At 42.5% G+C, this 19,254-nt stretch overlaps 1 protein-coding gene across 1 annotated transcript; it reads right to left on the bottom strand.

Moving 5' to 3' along the window:
• Nucleotides 1–192: 192 nt before the first annotated feature.
• On the bottom strand, nucleotides 193–12,807 carry LOC115155766 (kelch-like protein 9). Its single transcript, XM_029702698.1, has 9 exons — nucleotides 12,605–12,807; nucleotides 11,780–11,833; nucleotides 11,234–11,579; nucleotides 4,053–4,185; nucleotides 3,532–3,728; nucleotides 2,551–3,373; nucleotides 2,331–2,444; nucleotides 1,059–1,267; nucleotides 193–777 (listed from the first exon to the last, which is right to left on the bottom strand). Exons 1-9 carry the CDS (start codon nucleotides 12,658–12,660, stop codon nucleotides 490–492), a joined length of 2,220 nt encoding a protein of 739 aa, XP_029558558.1. The 5' UTR covers nucleotides 12,661–12,807; the 3' UTR covers nucleotides 193–489.
• Between the last annotated feature and the right edge of the window lie 6,447 nt (nucleotides 12,808–19,254).

Here is a 19,254-nt window from a genome sequence, read left to right on the forward strand (position 1 = left end):
AGTGTGTATTAGAAACACAGTTTGAGATCATTGTGAGGGGATTTCGCCAATGGTTGAATGGGGAATTGGGCTTCCCGGGAAAAGGTTGTCTGAGGTTGCAACAGTAACCAAGAAGGGTGGAGCCCCTAGACTAGTTAGTGGGTTGACTTGTTAGATTGTGTGGTGTCTGTTTTGTATTGAAAAGTATGATGATTAATAGTATGTATTTTATTTTCATTAGTCATTCATATACAATACAAAATACTCTTCCATCAATAAAACATAATTCAAGCCATCACTTGTAGTTTGAAAATACATTGTCAAAAGTAAAAAACATATTCTCCATGAAAAGGAGCTTTTTGAGAGGTGTTTCACATTAAAGAGATACATTAGAGAAATGCTACTGCAGACGTTCGTTCCACTTCTCACACAGTTCAAGCTTGCAAAAAGGTCACATTTTTCAGCATCACAAACACAGAGGCTAAAGCCATATGTCCTTGCTCTCAGCTCTCAGTTCTTGGCAGTGTCCAGCGGGCACTCATGCATCTGTCCGTCGTCCACAGCACCCTCAGGTAGGTGCACAGTCATGGTGCAGGCCCGGATCCCGCCCAGTGGTTCTAGCACGTTGAACACCCGGTCCCACTCGTCCTTCTCTGGGTCGTACCGCTGCACAATGTCCACCATGCATCGGCTGTTCCAGGAATAGCCCCCCACTACGTAGATCTGGCCCTGGAACACGGCCACCCCCACATCACTCTGGCCCCATGGCATGGCTGCCACCACCGTCCACTGGTCCACCTGGGGGAAGATATAAAACACAGGTCTTTGTCTTGGGACAACATCATAATAAGATCTGAGTTCTGATTGGCTAGCTGCCTCACAGAATTCCGCTTTTCTCCCCTAATTTAATTTGTTCCTTGTTTGGTCATCATTTTCGCCCAAGCCAGAAAGCTCCTAAAACTTCCGGACATGTGACCATCAAAGTCAGAACAGTTAGGAAAAGGGTAAGGTATCGAGAAAGTGGTCAAATTGCCTATCATATTGTTGGGACCAAAACTAAGGCCAGTGCCATGCCTTACCTCGGGGCTGTAGAACTCACAGTCCAGTACGTCATCGTAGTCGCTGCTGCCCCGGAAGTGGTTCCCTCCCATCACGTAGAGTCGGTCGCCCACCGTGCACATGCAGTGGAGGCCACGCAGTTCCATCATGTCGGCACGGTGACTCCATGTGTCAGTCTCAGGGTCATAACATGACAGCTCCTTCTGGAATGTGTCCTGTGTGATGCCACCTGTTGGATCAGTGGATTGACATTGGTTTTATTAGATAGATACCATGAAAACATGTTTACTAAAATACAGTTTTATGTGTACAAACTAATATCCTCTGGTTTTAATAAGTCAAACATTTCAATCCATCCATGACATTTTCATCTGATGTGGAATACACCACAGAGAGAGTTCAAGGGAAGGGCAGTGTAACTTTGGTACTGTAGCATATGTAAAGGATGGACGTTGAGAAGGAAAGAGTGACGGTGTAGGGGGCTGAACTGTGAGGCAGTGGTCGGGTGCTCTTCTACCCACATGATCAACCATAGAGTGGGACAGGAGCAGTAGGGCCCTACTGTGAAAAACAGACCGTTTGGGTCTGAACAGGAAGGATGTGGTCTGGTGCTGTGAGCTGCAGAGAGCTGTGACCATTATTCCATTACACCATCCCCTACATGTCACCACGCCTCCGATGAAATCCACCTACTCTTTGCCATACCATCCCCACTCACCCTTGGGCTCAAACTACTTAGCCACTGCTTTGTAACTTTAACACTTGGATGCTGAAATGAATGCAGATAAAAAATAATACATTTTCTGCATGGACTTTTTAAAGCATCTTTTCAGAATTAGCTGTTTTCTGATTGTCTCCGCGAGCATAAAATCGACACAATTACTCATCAGAGAGCTGTGGTTAACCTACTCTCTGACCCATTTCAACTAAAGGTCTTTGTGTTTCCTGGCCCTCAATCCCATATCTACAACTTCTGTTCTCAACATGAGAAATTGGTTTCTACTCCAAGGTTGCTAGGAGACCATCATAGAAATCGACCAAGAGGAGAATGATAATGATCCAAAGCTACTATGTTATGTTAAAGTCTATCAAAGCTGTTAAGCGGCGAGAGTGGATCAAAATAGGTCAACAACACATCCTTTGTTTGCTGAATACATTAACTGTAAACCTCTCTGGTCTGACTGAGCTGATTGCATCAGGACAACAATCACAGTCAATTCAAGCCTTCACTTTGTAGGTTTTAACTGTTTGGTGAGTTTGTATTCTAACTGTCAGTGGTCTGAGAAACTTACCTGAGACATACATCAGGTCACCATGGACTGTCCCTGCATGCCCGTAGTGGGGGTCGATCATGGGTGACACGAACATCCACTCGTTCTTTCTGAGGTTGTAGCACTCCACGGTGTCTAAAAGAGTAAAACAAACGTAAATTCACTCAATATGCACCTTAAAGATCACTATTTCTCTGTAACAGATTGCAATAAAAACATCTCCAGTGCACTAGTGCCCCACCGATCTCTCCTGAGGCGTTCCTGCCCCCAACAGCATACAGCTTCCCCTTCAGGGCACTCAGGTGGAAGAAGGTTCTCTTCTCATTGAGCGAGGCTACCTGCAGCCACCGGTCGAAGCGCGGGTCATAGCGGTAGACGCTGTCCACCGCCGTCTTGCCCTTGGTGTCGTAGGTGCTCTGGCCGCCCACGATGTAGAGGAAGCCCCCGAGCAGAGCAACGGCGTGCTGGTAGCATGGAACCTCCATGGGCGTCAGCGCCCTCCAGTGGCCGCTCTCCTCATCGTACAGCCTCAGCTCCCTGCTCACCACCAGCTGTTGCCGCATCACCCCACCCAGTGCCAGCAGGTGTGTGGCGTCGGACCGGATGCGCGTGCGCTCTGTCTGTAAGGAAGGTTGGAGGAAGGGCATCATCTGGTAGTTGCTGGCCTCTAGCAGGAGGTTTACGCAGGCCGTGTCCGAGCGCATCATGGCTGCCCCGCCGTCGTCGTGCCCCTCGTCCTCCTGGGAGATCTCGAGCAGCTCCGTGGGGGTCATGAGGGGGAAGCGGATGTGGCGCATCAGGGAGTAGGCGGCGGTGCGGCGGGTAGGAGGGTCGTGGTCCAGCCAGGAGCGGGCGATGCGGTACAGCTCCATCTCAGAGAAGCCCTTGAGGCTGTCGCTGGCCAGGGCGTTGGCTAGGCTGGGCCCGGAGAGCTGCAGGTAGCGGCCAGACTGCAGCAACGCTGACAGGTTCTGACAGACAAACTTCCCAATGTGGGCCTGCACGTCCTCCAGGAGCAAGTCCCCGGCGATGCGCTCCACCTCCACACAGTTATCAATGGTGATCTACCACACACACAGGAAAACAGACACGACTGGATGAACTTGTGACAGGTCTCCTGTCTTTACATTGGCCATGCTTTATCACTGTCTCTTCAATCCACCCATCCAGCACATCCACCTGTTCATTGTTTCAGTACCAGTAAGTAACCTGATCAACTCACCTCAGTGCTGAGCAGCTCGTTGCAGAAGCCGAGGACGGGGAGGACTTGTAAAAAGTTGGCAGCCTCCAGAGTGTCCTGCAGGTTGGCCATGCTCAGACTCAGCCGGGATGTGTAGATGAACTCTATGATGTTCATCAGGCCCGTCTTGCTCACACCATGGAGCTTAATCTCCCTCATCTCCTGCTCTCTCATACCCCCTAGAGAGAGGGAAAGAGGAAAAGTTTAGACATATAGAGGGTGAATGCTGTTACAGTTAATGGTGTAAGAGTGAAAGAATTTTCAAACATAGTTTGAAAATGGTCTGAGTGGACGTCATGAGAGCAAATACAGTAAGAGAGAGACTTTTCATAGGCTCAGCCCTAAAAGACTCATCTGTGAAAAAACATGACTTACTTACTTACTTACTCGATGACTGCTCTCGATCACACATTGTGAAACAATCACCAGTGAAATATACTGGCATATTGAAATATATTAACATATTGAAAAACCTCATTGAATGTTATTTATCACAGACTGACCAGTGAACATGGCTTTGAAGTAGTCGCAGGCGGAGGCCATAATGACTCTGTGTACTGGGAAGGTGTCACTGCTGTCCCCAGGCACTAGGATGACATCACACAGAGTCTCATCACCTCTGAACAACTGAAACCCCTGAAAGGAAGAACAACATAAATGTTACATCTATGGTCTGGATCCCCTCCATTGTCTAATGGTGTTGGCCACCATATTTTTTCTCTCTTCATGATATACAGTACCAGTCAAAAGTTTGGACACACCTACTCATTCAAGAGTTTCTCTTTACTTTTACTATTTTCTACATTGTAGAATAATAGTGAAGACATCAAAACTATGAAACAGCACATATGGAATCATGTAGTAACCCAATTTTTTTTAAACAAATCAAGATATATGTTATATTTGAGGTTCTTCAAAGTAGCCACCCTTTGCATTGATGACAGCTTTGCACACTCTTGGCATTCTCTCAACCAGCTTCACCTGTAATGCTTTTCCAACAGTCTTGAAGGAGTTCCCACATATGCTGAGCACTTGTTGGATGATTTCCTTCACATGAGGTCAGGCTCATCCCAAACCATCTCAATTGGGTTGAGTTCGGGTGATTTTGGAGGCCAGGTCATCTGATGCAGCACTCCATCACTCTCCTTCTTGGTCAAATAGCCCTTACACAGCCTGGAGGTGTGTTGGGTCATTGTCCTGTTGAAAAGAAATGATAGTCCCACTAAGTGCAAACCAGATGGGATGGCTTATCACTGCAGAATGCTGTGGTAGCCATGCTGGTTGTGTGCCTTGAATTCTAAATAAATCCATGACAGTGTCACCAGCAAAGCACCCCCACATCATCAGACCTCCTCCTCAAAGATTCACGGTGGGAACTACACATGCAAAGATCATCCGTTCACCTACTCTGCATCTCACAAAGACACGGCGGTTTGCACCAAAAATCTCAAATTTGGACTCATTAGAACAAAGTACAGATTTCCACTGGTCTAATGTCCATTGCTCATGTTTCTTGGCCCAAGCAAGTCTCTTCTTCTCACTGGTGTCCATTAGTAGTGGTTTCCTTGCAGCAATTCGACCATGAAGGCCTGATTCACGCAGTCTCCTCTGAACAGTTGATGTTGAGATGTGTCTTTTACTTGAACTCTGTGAAGCATTTATTTGGGCCGCAATTTCTGAGGCTGGTGACTCTAATGAACTTATCCTCTGCAGCAGAGGTAACTCTGCGTCTTCCTTTTCTGTAGTAGTCCTCATGAGAGAGAGTTTCATCATAGCGCTTGATAGTTTTTGCGACTGCACTTGAAGAAACTTTCAAAGTTTTAGAAATTTTCCGTATTGACTGATCTTCATGTCCTAAAGTAATGATGGACACAGACTGACCAGTGAAACTGTTTCTATTTGCTTATTTGAGCTATTCTTGCCATAATATGAACTTGGTCTTTTACCAAATAGGTCTATCTTCTGTATACCACCCCTACAACCTCTAACTGATTGGCTCAAAGGCATTAAGAAGGAAAGAAATTGCACAAATTAACTTTTAACAAGGCACACCTGTTAATTGAAATGCATTCCATGTGACTACCTCATGTAGCTGGTTGAGAGAATGCCAAGAGTGTGCAAAGCTGTCATCAAGGCAAAGGGTGGCTACTTTGAAGAATCTCAAATATAAAATCTATTTGGATTTGTTTAACACTTTTTTGGTTACATGATTCCATCTGTGTTATTTCATAGAGTTGATGTCTTCACTATTATTCTACAATGTAGAAAATAGTAAAAATTAAGAAAACCCCTTGAATGAGTAGGTGTGTCCAAACTTTTGACTGGTACTGTATATATCTTTTTCACTCCAGATACAAAATTATACGTAAGTACAACAACATATGACTACTACATCTTATCTGCCCTGACCTGGATGCTCACACCCCTATCCCCATCCCTAGTTATTGTTTGCCACTTGGCCTTAAATTGTACCAATTTGTTTTTCTCAGTCGCCCATGCTATTTCCATTGTGTTAATGATAGCAGATTGATTGATTTCCAAGTTTTTAGATGAGTGATGAGAAGAGAATCGTCCAGCCCATCGGGTATCTCACTACACCCCCATGTGCCATGTCTTGAAATATGCAGACAGATGGATTAAAAGTAAGTTTACATTGTAATACTTCTGACAGCCAATTTAGAATTTGTGAATTTTGTCTCTTGTATAATAAATTATACACATTAGTTTATACTGGATTAAGTGTACATTTTAGTTAACTGTAATTTAGTCAGTTATGCTCCAACTTTCCCTCCATCTTGTGCCAACATCCGTTCTTCTTAAACCTTGGTTCCAATAGATTATATATTTTTTATAAGAGATTGTAGTTGGATGAGCTCCCTGCAAGGTTTTGTATATCTTCCCTATCATATGGACATCCTTTTCTGACTCAACTAAGATTCACTCCAGGTTGCTCTGATATGTCACTTTTAACTTTTATTTGAAACTACTTTTTAATTCTGTCATGAAAATAAATGTATTTCCTATTACCAAGTCATTTCCAGGTGGACCAATTTATCGGTGAATTCTGAAAAACTATCCAAGGATTGTTCCATAAGGTTGTGTTTTTAGGGAGTGATATTGTTCCTGTGGAATACGTTTAATTTTCTTCCATATTATTATAATGTTCTTAACTACAAAGTTGTTAGCTTTATCCTTTGAAAATAGATACGAAAAAGATTCTGGGGATGACCATGCGTATCTACAATATGTACCACTTGTTCCTCTTTAACTATATGTCAGAAGTAGAATAGTTGGGTAGCAAATTGAAGGTTAAAACCAGCCTCAGACTTAGGAAGATGTAAAACTTTCCTTTTTATTCTATGAATTTTATTTGCACATATAAAGTATGCTATGACCGAGTGTACTTTTTTAAAGAATGTCCTCGGTGGGGTAATTGGTATTACTGAAAATAAATACAAAAACTTTGGCAGCCATGCCATTCTAAAGAGGTTTATTCTACCTGTAATATTTCTGGGAAGTTTATTCCATTTAATTAGATCTGCTTTCATATTGTTGAGTAATGGAATAAAGTTATCTTTATATATTTGTTGTTTGTTGTCACTTTTTAAGCATCCTAAGTATTTAATATGTTTTGTGGTCCACTTAAAGAATAGCTGTAGATCGTGAGTTATTCTATTTATTTTTCCTACTGCCATTATTTCGTTTTTTTCCACGTTCATTTTATATCCTGAGATTTTTGAGTAGTCTGAAAATATCTTTAGCAAAAGGTGCATTGAGTTTTCAATATTGGTCAGGTATATCAGGAGATCATCTGCAAATAAGATAGTTTATATTCATTTATATTTACCAATACTGACACTTGCTACTTTTGGGTCTAATTCTTTCTGCAAGCGGTTCAAATGCCAGTCAAACAGGAGGGGGGAGAGGGGACATCCCTATCTTGTGCCCCTTTCTAAAACAATTTAATCAGACAATGTATTATTTGTGTATATTTTTGCTTTAGGGCATTTATACAATATTTTATTACATTTATTATTTCAGCTGGAAAGTTGAAAGCTTACACAATTTTGAATAGAAAAGGCCATTCAAGGTAGTTGAAAGCCTTTTCGGCATCAACAGCCATTATTGATGAATCTATATCTTGTTTTTTGGGGTATTGTATTAAACTGAAATATGTTATTGTATTTGTTTGTAACTGCCTATTTTTATAAACCCTGTTTGAATGATATGTATCAGGTCTGGTAAGACTTTTGCCATTCTATTGCTTATAATCTTTGTTAATATTTTGTTGTCACAATTTATTAAACTTATGTGTCTGTAGTCAGCAGTGGACTCTCCAGAATTTTCTGGTTTTAATATAACTGAAATAACTGTTTAATACATGGAACTAGGATGTACTGAAATGAGTGACATGTGTGTTGTCATTTGTGTAAATAGGGGTGCTACTTTGAAGCAAAATGTTGAATAGAATTCTATGGGAAAGCAATCCATTCCTGGTGCTTTTCTCTGTGCGAATGTTTAAGTGACATTTTTTTGTCTGCTGATTATTGCTTCAGAGTTGTTGAGTCTAAGAAGGCTTTCAGATCCTTCCAACTGTTGTTTAATTCTGTTTTATATACATTTTCATAGAAGCTTTTAAAATTGTCATTAATCACGTTGTTGTTTCTAATGACCGTTTTTGTATCTTTATCTTTAGAAATTGTAACTGGTTTAGCACGTATTCGTTTTGTGAGAGCTGCAAGATATTTAACAGGTTTAATTGCCATTAAGTAGTATGTTTTATTTGAGTTTAACTTGTAGTTGTTGGCTCTCTTCAAAAGTAAAATATCGTATTCTTGCTTATGTTCAGAAATTGTATTTTCTTCTTTACCTTGTAAAGATTTTTTGCTGGGCTTTTTCTAAGATTTATTTTTCTTTCATTTTCATTTCTAAAGCAGACAACTTTTGCCAAGTATGATCTTATCATCCCCCTAATGTATGCCTTAAAGGCATCCTAAATTATATCAGGGTTGGCTTTTCTCTGTCCTCTATGTCTACATTTGTAATGGCAAAGGTTGAAATGTTTTTGTTTACGTATTTAATACATTTTGTGTCCAGAAGATGCATTCTGTTCATTCTCCAAACTCTGTCGTCAATTTTTTTAAATTGGCATAATTAAACAGGATACCGGAGAATGATCCGATATCACTAATCATTCATTACATTACATATACAGAGTGTGCGGGCATGTGAGCTGAGCAGAAATAAAATTAAAAAACATAAAGCAAAGTATGTATTTTTTTGCGCAGACTCCTCTCCTAATGTTACCCCTAAAAAACTGTGGATACATACATTGTACATATATTTGAAGAAAGACTGCCACTGAAGTACTGTGGTTGGTTTGCATTATGTTCTAAATTATATTATAGTGGTTGGTGGGGGTCTACTTAGGGTGAGTGGGTCCTCCGAGAGACTGAAATGGGATGAGTGGAGGCCCCACACACACCTCAGAGAAGTGTGTGATGGCCTCCCAGTCACCCAATCCGCTGGATATGGCCCCTCTCCATTCTCACCAATAACCACCATTAAATCTTCGTTGTAATTACAAACAAGAAATAATAATGATTCGACATCCTTTCCTAATCTATCCAGAACTCTTATTCATTTTACAACAGGTTTACAAGTTATAAAAAAACAAATACAATGACATTGTAGTATAATTCCTTTCTTCTCTTTCTCCCAAACCAAATCCAAATCCAATTGTTTTTATCCCACCCAAGTCAAGCTTATTCCCACCTCCCATATTTACTCCCCCTTGTCCCCCCAAGCGAAACTTGTCACCACCTCCCCTCCTTGCCCTCCCTTACCCACCCAGGCTAAGTTTATCCTAACCTCCGTCTTCCCCCCACCCTTCTTCTCAAACACATTCACACCTCTATACATTTATTTACTATAATTATTTACTATACATCTGCTTACTCATCCGTTCTCCTTCATTCACACACAGCATATATCCGATGCCTCCGCACACCCATCCTTCCTACACATATTCATATTCACCCTCCTTCACTCTCCCATTCATATGGGACACCAGTTGAGGCTGCTGAGGGGAAGACGGCTCACAATAATGTCTGGAATGGAGTATAATGGATGGAATGGAGTGGATGGAATGGTATCAAATACATAAAAAATATGTTTTTGATACAATTCCATTTACTCCATTTCAGCTATTATAATGAGCCGTTCTCCCCTCAGCTGCCTCCACTGACAAACACATACCCACACATACACCCACTCACACCCTCTTTCCCACACACACACACACACACACACACGCACACACACACACACACACACACACACACACACACACACACACACACACACACACACACACACACACACACATCCATAGAAAAAAAAAAAAAAAAAATGTAGAACAATTATTGACAACTATTAGCTGTATTCACACTTTTATATTGTCTTTTCAGTGTCCATGTATCTCATTGGTATCGGCTAATTCTATAGTTGCTTCATAGAGAAGAACAATTACTTGGGGACAATAGAGTCTAGATTTTATTGGGTGGAGGGGGAACGAATATTGTCTCAACTTACGATAAGCTGGTCTTGGGCATCAATGTATGTAGCCTACTGTAGTGTGCTTATCTGTTTATTCCACTTCTGCTTCTCCTCAGGGCACTGGTCTCTCTCTCTTCAACTGGAAAGGTTTCCTGCAGCCTGTTCACGGTACTGCCGGGAATTGGAGATGAGACTTGATTTGTTTTTCCTCCAGTGACTGTCTGATTGGAATGAATTGCTTGTGTTTTTTCCTAAGCCTAGCAGACACGTCCTGGGCGAATCGAATGGACTGGCCCTGGACCTTGATCTCCTTTCCTCCCTGTGCCCGCAGAATGTTGACTTTGGTATGATAGTTCCACAGCTTAAAGATTACCATGCGAGGGTATTTAGAGTTGTTCTGCTTCATGCAGATCCGATGGCATCGCTCCAGATCCTTCGGTGATTCACGTAGCTGGAAAGGTCCCCTTTTTCCTCATCTTCCAGTAGGGACAACATTATCATATTATTTTGTCTCTATCTGTTTTCTAGCTGAATCAGTTCATCTTCTAAAGTTTACACATTTGTTTCCAGAAGGCCAATTTCGTTGTCTTGTTCGTCCACATGCCTGCCCTGTATATGCATATCTGACATGATAGACTCTACTTTATTTTTTGGGTGAGCATTGAGAGCACTTTAGCTATGATTTCCTGGATATCCTTCAGCTGTTCGTTGCTCTCATTTGCATCTCCAAGTTGTTCTTTGTCTTTACCTCTAAGGGAAGCCAAGGCTTGTCGGATTCGAATCTCAGCGTCACTTTACTCACAGATTGGTTCGCTGTTGTGTATTACTAGCCGCTCACTCTCTCCCGTTTGTTTAGTGATATTCTTGATCTATCAATTTTAAAGGCTTAATTTAAACTATGTTGTCTGGCTTCTACATATAATCACAGTTTGACGGTACAAAATGGAATAACTATCTCCCCATGTATCCTATTGATATATGCATGTGTTGGACACCATTCAGATAGATTACAAAAATAATCGTCCTAGGATCCTAATACATCTTGACAACTTTCCCAGCAAAGTAATAACCCCAATAACCCTTTCATAACTCTGGCTGGTGTATGAGCGGTGTGGTTGGGTTGTACCTGTAGGACTGCGGTGCCATGCTCATTGCTGCTGAACATCCTGGTTAGAGGCCTTGGGGGGAGGCTTGGCTTCAGTTTGATATCAGGGGGTTTCGGGGGAAGCTCCAATGGTTTAGGTGCTGGATCTGGAGGGGTTGGAGGGTTTGATGTTGGGGGAGTGGGTCTGTCAACTGGGGCCGGAGCTGGGGCTGAGGCCGGAGCTGGGGCTGGGGCCGGAGATGGTGCTGGGGGTTGGACAGGTTGGGGTGGAGGTCTGGCGGGCTCTCTAAGAGAGCCTCTGCTCCCCAGACGAGAAAGTCTCCTGTGAAGCCTCCCCGGACCACTCTCCTTCTCCTCACCACTGCCCCTGGAACACAAAATAACAGGGGTCCTTGCTGTACCATCTTCAGCCACTGTAGTAGTTTAGTCCACTGCTTGGCAGTTCACATTGCAGTTTACTGAAGCAAGTACATTCTAATATTGATTGTTATGAAATGTACAGTATTTACTCACTATAATGTACTATTAAATTACCTAAAAATGACCCCAAAAATTGTTTCAGCCTACCCCATATCAGTTGGTGTGTTGCTGGATTTCCTGTGGCACCTTAGTGAAAGGTTCCTAAACAGATGCATAAGACAACACTTTAACAGGGCAGGATTAAATTGATGTCTGGTCTGTCAGTACCAAATCATTTGCTGTTTTCTTTTTCAGAGCCTCTTCACTCTGAACAAGCTACAAAATGGGAAATGAAACTGTTAAGTATGTCTTTGTTTTATATGTAGGTTGTCTGGTAGGCAGTATGACTCACTTAATCAACAGGCCCAGAGAACATGTGCAGATGTGGGGCTTTCCTGATAACATTGTTACTATACTATGTGTATTTGCTGTAAATGTTAATACATTGAACTCCTGTAACTTAACTCATTAACTTCTCTATTTTAATGTTGTTGTCCTCAACTTGATTATGTTGCAGTATCTAATATTTCTTAATTTCTTTCTTTAATTTTGGGGATTTGTGTGTATTGTTTTGTATTGTTAAGTATACTGCACTGTTGGAGCTAGAAACATAAGCATTTCGCTCCACCTGTGATAACATTTTCAAAATACGTGTACGCGACCAATAAAATGTTATTTGATTTATCGTGCTGTGGTGTTGTTTCACTACTTCCACATTGGTTAATGTTTCAAGTGGATAACTGTAGTGTTAATAAGATCTAACTCAGTAGCCTCTGAACACTGAACTTACGCTTCGCTTCGTATTCCTCATATGTATTTATATTCTTTATTTTGGGTCATGGCAGTTAGTTTCTGTGCAAGACTGTACTCTATATCAAGTGTACGAACTTTACACCTGCATTAACATAAATTATAGGAAAGGAAGGAACCTACCTTGAAGCTATTCTTTTCAACAGGCTCTCCTTAACCGAAAGGCCTTCTTCTGACATATAACCAACATACAGCAAATGATTAACTTCTTTACAGATCACTAAATGTCTCCTTGCAGCAGCTGGATGCAGAGTGGAACCGTTATGTAGAATGGGGTAAGCAGCAACACAGTCAGTTTCTCACAGCTAACCAAGACCTCAGCCACTTCCTGTGTCAGTTCTCCTTCTCTCTCTTTTTGTTCTAGCCCTCCCCGCTCTTATTTTTACACATTAGTTGTTGTAAAGACAGAAGCATACAATGACTTCCCACTGGGCACAGACTTCAAATAAACATCTATACCACGTTGGTCCAACAATATTTCATTGAAATGACATGGAAACAACTTTGATTCAACCAGTGTGTGCCTAGTGGGTTTTTGCTCATCCTTTCAGTCCCTAGAGTCTCCTATACTTCTCTAGTGTCAAATGTGGCACTACAGTTTCTTACAATTCTTTTTAAGAATCCCATTATAATCTCATGTTTCAAAGATGTCATATCTAAAGAAATGTCAATTAAATTGTAAGAAGAAACAAATAACAAACCCCATCAAATATTTTAGCATCAAATAAAAGTAAATGTATGACAGGAGGCAGAAAGTATTTTAAAATATATTTTATTCTCAAAGTGGTTTTACAGTAGTTCTCATCTCATTGTGTCTCCAGGGTTCTGAATCAAATCACGCTGTTGTTCTCAGAGGATTAGGAACTGGAATGCCAAACAGCCCTGTTACATCACTCTATCAACCAACCACACTCCTCTCGCTTCCACCTCACCAGCCAGAACAGTTATTACAATCAAACCAGAAGGGATCAATCATTTCACCCTCAACATTTTTTGACTGATGGATCTCTGTTGGCCACTGATCTAAAAGCAAATTCACCTTCACAATTCACTTATAGTGCCTTCAGAAAGTATTCACAACCCTTGACATTTTCCACATTTTGTTGTGTTACAGCCTGAATTTAAAATGGATGAATTTTAGATTTTTTGTCACTGGCCTCCACACAATACCACATAATATCAAAGTGGAATCATATTTCTAGAATGTTTTACAAATTAAGCATGGTGAAGTTATTAATTACACTTTGGATGGTGTATCAATACTCCCAGTCACTACAAAGACACAGGCGTCCTTCTGAACTCAGTTGCCGGAGAGGAAGGATACTGCTCAGGGATTGCACTATGAGGCCAATGGTGACTTCAAAACAGTTTAATGGCTGTGATAGGAGAAAACTGGAAACTGGAGGATGGATTAACAACATTGTAGTTACTCCACAATACTAACCTAATTGACAGAGTGTAACACCTGTCGTTTGTAGTTGAAGAACTGCTACGCCATCTTCTATCCAAGATGGCGTAGCAGTTCAGACGTCCTGTCGTGTCCCGTGTATATATATATATATTTACATATTTTTTTCTTCACTTATCTTTTTACATTTTTTTTATTCTAAATACTCAACCTCAAAGCACTCTCCTGCAACCCGCCTCATCAATTAAAAAAAAAAAAGAAAGTATTATTTACCTCATCTGAATTCCACGACAGAAGCTAGCCAGAGGTTAGCTATTTTCACTGGCTAACGTTGAAGTTCAGCTAGCTACGGTTAGCTGTCCTCAGCTATCCATTAGCTCGAAAAGCTATCGCCAGTTTTTGTACAGCGCGACTCAGACCAGAGCATATCGGACCTATTCTCTCTCCTTTCCTCGATTTCTACCGCAGGCTCTGGACATTTACACCTGGATCTTGCAGCTAACTAGCTGCTACCTGAGTGACTATTGGCAACGTCGGTCTCGGAATTAACACACACTATTACGGAGCTAGCTAGCTAGCCAGCTGAAGAATTCCGTCAGCCACTCGTGGGCTACTCCTGAGCTAGCCAGCTGAAGTGTCTCCCGGGCTACAACTCACCTATCCTGACCCGTTTTACTGCCGATGCGGAGCCCCATTGGGTCTTCACGACTGGATCACCGACGTTATCTGCCCGAGGGAGTTGTTCAACTGGCCCCTCCGTCGCGACGTAACCTGATCGCCCATCTGCGGCCAGCTAATCGTTAGCTGTCTTTTCGGCTGCGATCTGAATAGGTCTGTCGGACACTTTTCTTGGGCCACTATAACTAACTATTTTGCCAACTTGGACAGGTCCCCCCTTCCACACGGAACCCCACTAACCCACAGACGGAAACGCACGAGGCGGCTAAAAACAGACCTCCCTCCCATCTTCCACCAGCTTGCTACCTATGGCCCGGCTAGCTGTCTGATTCTCACTGGACCCTCTGATCACTCGGCTAAGCATGCCTCTCCTTAATGTCAATATGCCTTGTCCATTGCTGTTCTGGTTAGTGTTTATTGGCTTATTTCACTGTAGAGCCTCTAGCCCTGCTCATTATACCTTATCCAACCTCTCAGTTCCTCCACCCACACATGCTATGACATCTTCTGGTTTCAATGATATTTCTAGAGACAATATCTCTCTCATAATCACTAAATGCCTAGGTTTACCTCCTCTGTACTCACATCCCACCATACCTCTGTCTGTACATTATACCTTGAAGCTATTTTATCGCCCCCAGATACCTGCTCCTTTTTCTCTCTATTCTGGACGTCACAGACGACCAATTCTTATAGCTTTTAGCCGTACCCTCATACTTATCCTTCTCTGCTCCGCTGGGGATGTAGAGGTGAATCCAGGCCCTTCAGTGCCTGGCTCCACACCTACTCCCCAGGCGCTCTCTTTTGATGACTTCTGTAACCGTAATAGCCTTGGTTTCATGCATGTTAACATTAGAAGCCTCCTCCCTAAGTTTGTTTTATTCACTGCTTTAGCACACTCTGCCAACCCGGATGTCCTGGCTGTGTCTGAATCTTGGCTTAGGAAGTCCACCAAAAACTGTGAAATCTTCATCCCTAACTACAACGTTTTCAGACAAGATAGAACGACCAAAGGGGGCGGTGTTGCAATCTACTGCAGAGATAGCTTGCAGAGTTCTGTCCTGCTATCCAGGTCTGTACCCAAACAATTTGAACTTCTACTTTTAAAAATCCACCTCTCCAAAAACAAGTCTCTCACCGTTGCCGCCTGCTATAGACCCCCCTCGGCCCCTAGCTGTGCTCTGGACACCATATGTGAACTGATTGCCCCCCATCTATCTTCAGAGCTCGTGCTACTGGGCGACCTAAACTGGGACATGCTTAACACCCCAGCCATTCTACAATCCAAGCTTGATGCCCTCAATCTCACACAAATTATTAATGAACCCACCAGGTACAACCCCAAAGCCGCAAACACTGGCACCCTCATAGATATCATCCTAACCAATGTGCCCTCTAATTACACCTCTGCTGTTTTCAACCAAGATCTCAGCGATCACTGCCTCATTGCCTGCACCCGTAATGGGTCAGCGGTCAAACGACCTCCACTCATCACTGTCAAACGCTCCCTGAAACATTTCAACGAGCAAGCCTTTCTAATCGAACTGGCCCTGGTATCCTGGAAGGATATTGACCTCATCCCGTCAGTAGAGGATGCCTGGTTATTTTTTAAAAATGCCTTCCTCTCCATCTTAAATAAGCATGCCCCTTTCAAGAAATTTAGAACCAGGAACAGATATAGCCCTTGGTTCTCCCCAGACCTGACTGCCCTTAACCAACACAAAAATATCCTGTGGCGTTCTGCATTAGCATCGAACTGCCCCCGCGATATGCAACTTTTTAGGGAAGTTAGAAACCAATACACACAGGCAGTTAGAAACGCCAAGGCTAGCTTTTTCAAACAGAAATTTGCTTCGTGCAACTCCAACTCTAAAAAGTTCTGGGACATTGTAAAGTCCATGGAGAATAAGAACACCTCCTCCCAACTGCCCACTGCACTGAGGATAGGAAACTCTGTCACCACCGATAAGCCCACTATAATTGAGAATTTCAATAAGCATTTTTCTACGGCTGGCCATGCTTTCCACCTAACTACCCCTACTGCATTCAACAGCACTGCACCCCCCACAGCTACTCGCCCAAGCCTCCCCCATTTCTCCTTCTCCCAAATCCATTCAGCTGATGTTCTGAAAGAGCTGCAAAATCTGGACCCCTACAAATCAGCTGGGCTTGACAATCTGGACCCTTTCTTTCTAAAATTATCTGCCGAAATTATTGCAACCCCTATTACTAGCCTGTTCAACCTCTCTTTCGTGTCGTCTGAGATTCCCATAGATTGGAAAGCAGCTGCTGTCATCCCCCTCTTCAAAGGAGGTGACACTCTTGACCCAAGTTGCTACAGACCTATATCCATCCTACCCTGCCTTTCTAAGGTCTTCGAAAGCCAAGTCAACAAACAGATTACCGACTATTTTGAATCCCACCGCACCCTCTCCGCTATGCAATCTGGTTTCAGAGCTGGTCATGGGTGCACCTCAGCCACGCTCAAGGTCCTAAACGACATCGTAACCGCCATCGATAAGAAACATTACTGTGCTGCCGTATTCATTGACCTGGCCAAAGCTTTTGACTCTGTTAATCACCACATCCTCATCGGCAGACTTAGTAGCCTTGGTTTCTCAAACGATTGCGTCGCCTGGTTCACCAACTACTTCTCTGACAGAGTTCAGTGTGTCAAATCGGAGGGCCTACTGTCTGGACCTCTGGCAGTCTCTATGGGGGTACCACAGGGTTCAATTCTTGGGCCAACTCTTTTCTCTGTATACATAAATGATGTCGCTCTTGCTGCTGGTGAATCTCTGATCCACCTCTACGCAGACGACACCATTCTGTATACTTCTGGCCCTTCTTTGGACACTGTGTTAACAACCCTCCAGACGAGCTTCAATGCCATTCAACTCTCCTTCCGTGGTCTCCAACTGCTCCTAAACACAAGTAAAACTAAATGCATGGTCTTCAACCGATCGCTGCCTGCACCTGCCCGCCCATCCAGCATAACTTCTCTGGACGGTTCTAACTTAGAATTTGTGGACAACTACAAATACCTAGGTGTCTGGTTAGACTGTAAACTCTCCTTCCAGACTCACATCAATCATCTCCAATCCAAAGTGAAATCTAGAATTGGCTTCCTATTTCGCAACAAAGCATCCTTCACTCATGCTGCCAAACATACCCTCGTAAAACTGACCATCCTACCAATCCTCGACTTCGGCGATGTCATTTACAAAATAGCCTCCAATACCCTACTCAACAAGCTGGATGCAGTCTATCACAGTGCCATCCGTTTTGTCACCAAAGCCCCATATACAACCCACCACTGCGACCTGTATGCTCTCGTTGGCTGGCCTTCACTTCATCATCGTCGCCAAACACATTGGCTCCAGGTCATCTACAAGACCCTGCTAGGTAAAGTCCCCCCTTATCTCCGCTCACTGGTCACCATAGCAGCACCCACCTGTAGCACGCGCTCCAGCAGGTATATCTCTCTGGTCACCCCTAAAGCCAACTCCTCCTTTGGTCGTCTCTCCTTCCAGTTCTCAGCTGCCAATGATTGGAACGAACTACAAAAATCTCTAAAACTGGAAACACTTATCTCCCTCACTAGCTTTAAGCACCAGCTGTCAGAGCAGCTCACAGATCTCTGCACCTGTACATAGCCCATCTTTAATTGAGCCCAAACTACTACCTTTTCCCCTACTGTATTTATTTATTTTATTTATTTTGCTCCTTTGCACCATATTATTTATATTTTAACTTTTAACTTTCTTCAAACTACAAATCTACCATTCCAGTGTTTTTTCTTGCCATACTTTATTTACTTTGCCACCATGGCATTTTTTGCCTTTACCTCCATTATCTCACATCATTTGCTCACATTGTATACAGTCTTATTTTTTTCTACTGCATCATTGATTGTATGTTGTTTTACTCCATGTGTAACTCTGTGTTTTTGTATGTTGTCGAACTGCTTTGCTTTATCTTGGCCAGGTCGCAATTGTAAATGAGAACTTGTTCTCAACTTGCCTACCTGGTTAAATAAAGGTGAAATAAAATAAATAAATAAAATAAAAATAAAATAAAAATAAAATAAAAAGAAGTGGACCAAAGCGCAGCGTGGTAAGTGCTCATGATATTTTATTTTCAAGAAACACTCAAACAAAATAACAAAAGTAAAAAACCAAAACGCACAGTTCAGGCACACACGCTAAACAGAAAATAACCTCCCACAAAACTCAGGTGGAAAACAGGCTGCTTAAGTATGATTCCCAATCAGAGACAACGATAGACAGCTGCCTCTGATTGGGAACCACACTCGGCTCAAAAACAAAGAAATAGAAAACATAGACATTCCCACCCGAGTCACACCCTGACCTAACCAAACATAGAGAATAAATAAGATCTCTAAGGTCAGGGCGTGACACAGCGTGAAAAGAAGGAAGCCTGTACAGAATAAAATTATTCTAAAACATACATCCTGTTTGCAACAAGGCACTAAAGTAATACTGCAAAAAATGTTGCAAAGCAATTCATTTTTTGTCCTGAATACAAAATGTTATCTCTGGGGAAAATCCAATACAACACATTCAGCGTCTTTCAGGATAAAAGATTTACGGAATGGAACTAAGCAAAGTCAAAATCCTAGAGAAAACCTGGTTCAGTCTGCTTTCCACCAGACACTGGGATATTT

The sequence above is a fragment of the Salmo trutta genome, chromosome 20, assembly GCF_901001165.1.
Source record: "Salmo trutta chromosome 20, fSalTru1.1, whole genome shotgun sequence".
Classification (NCBI taxonomy): domain Eukaryota; kingdom Metazoa; phylum Chordata; class Actinopteri; order Salmoniformes; family Salmonidae; genus Salmo; species Salmo trutta.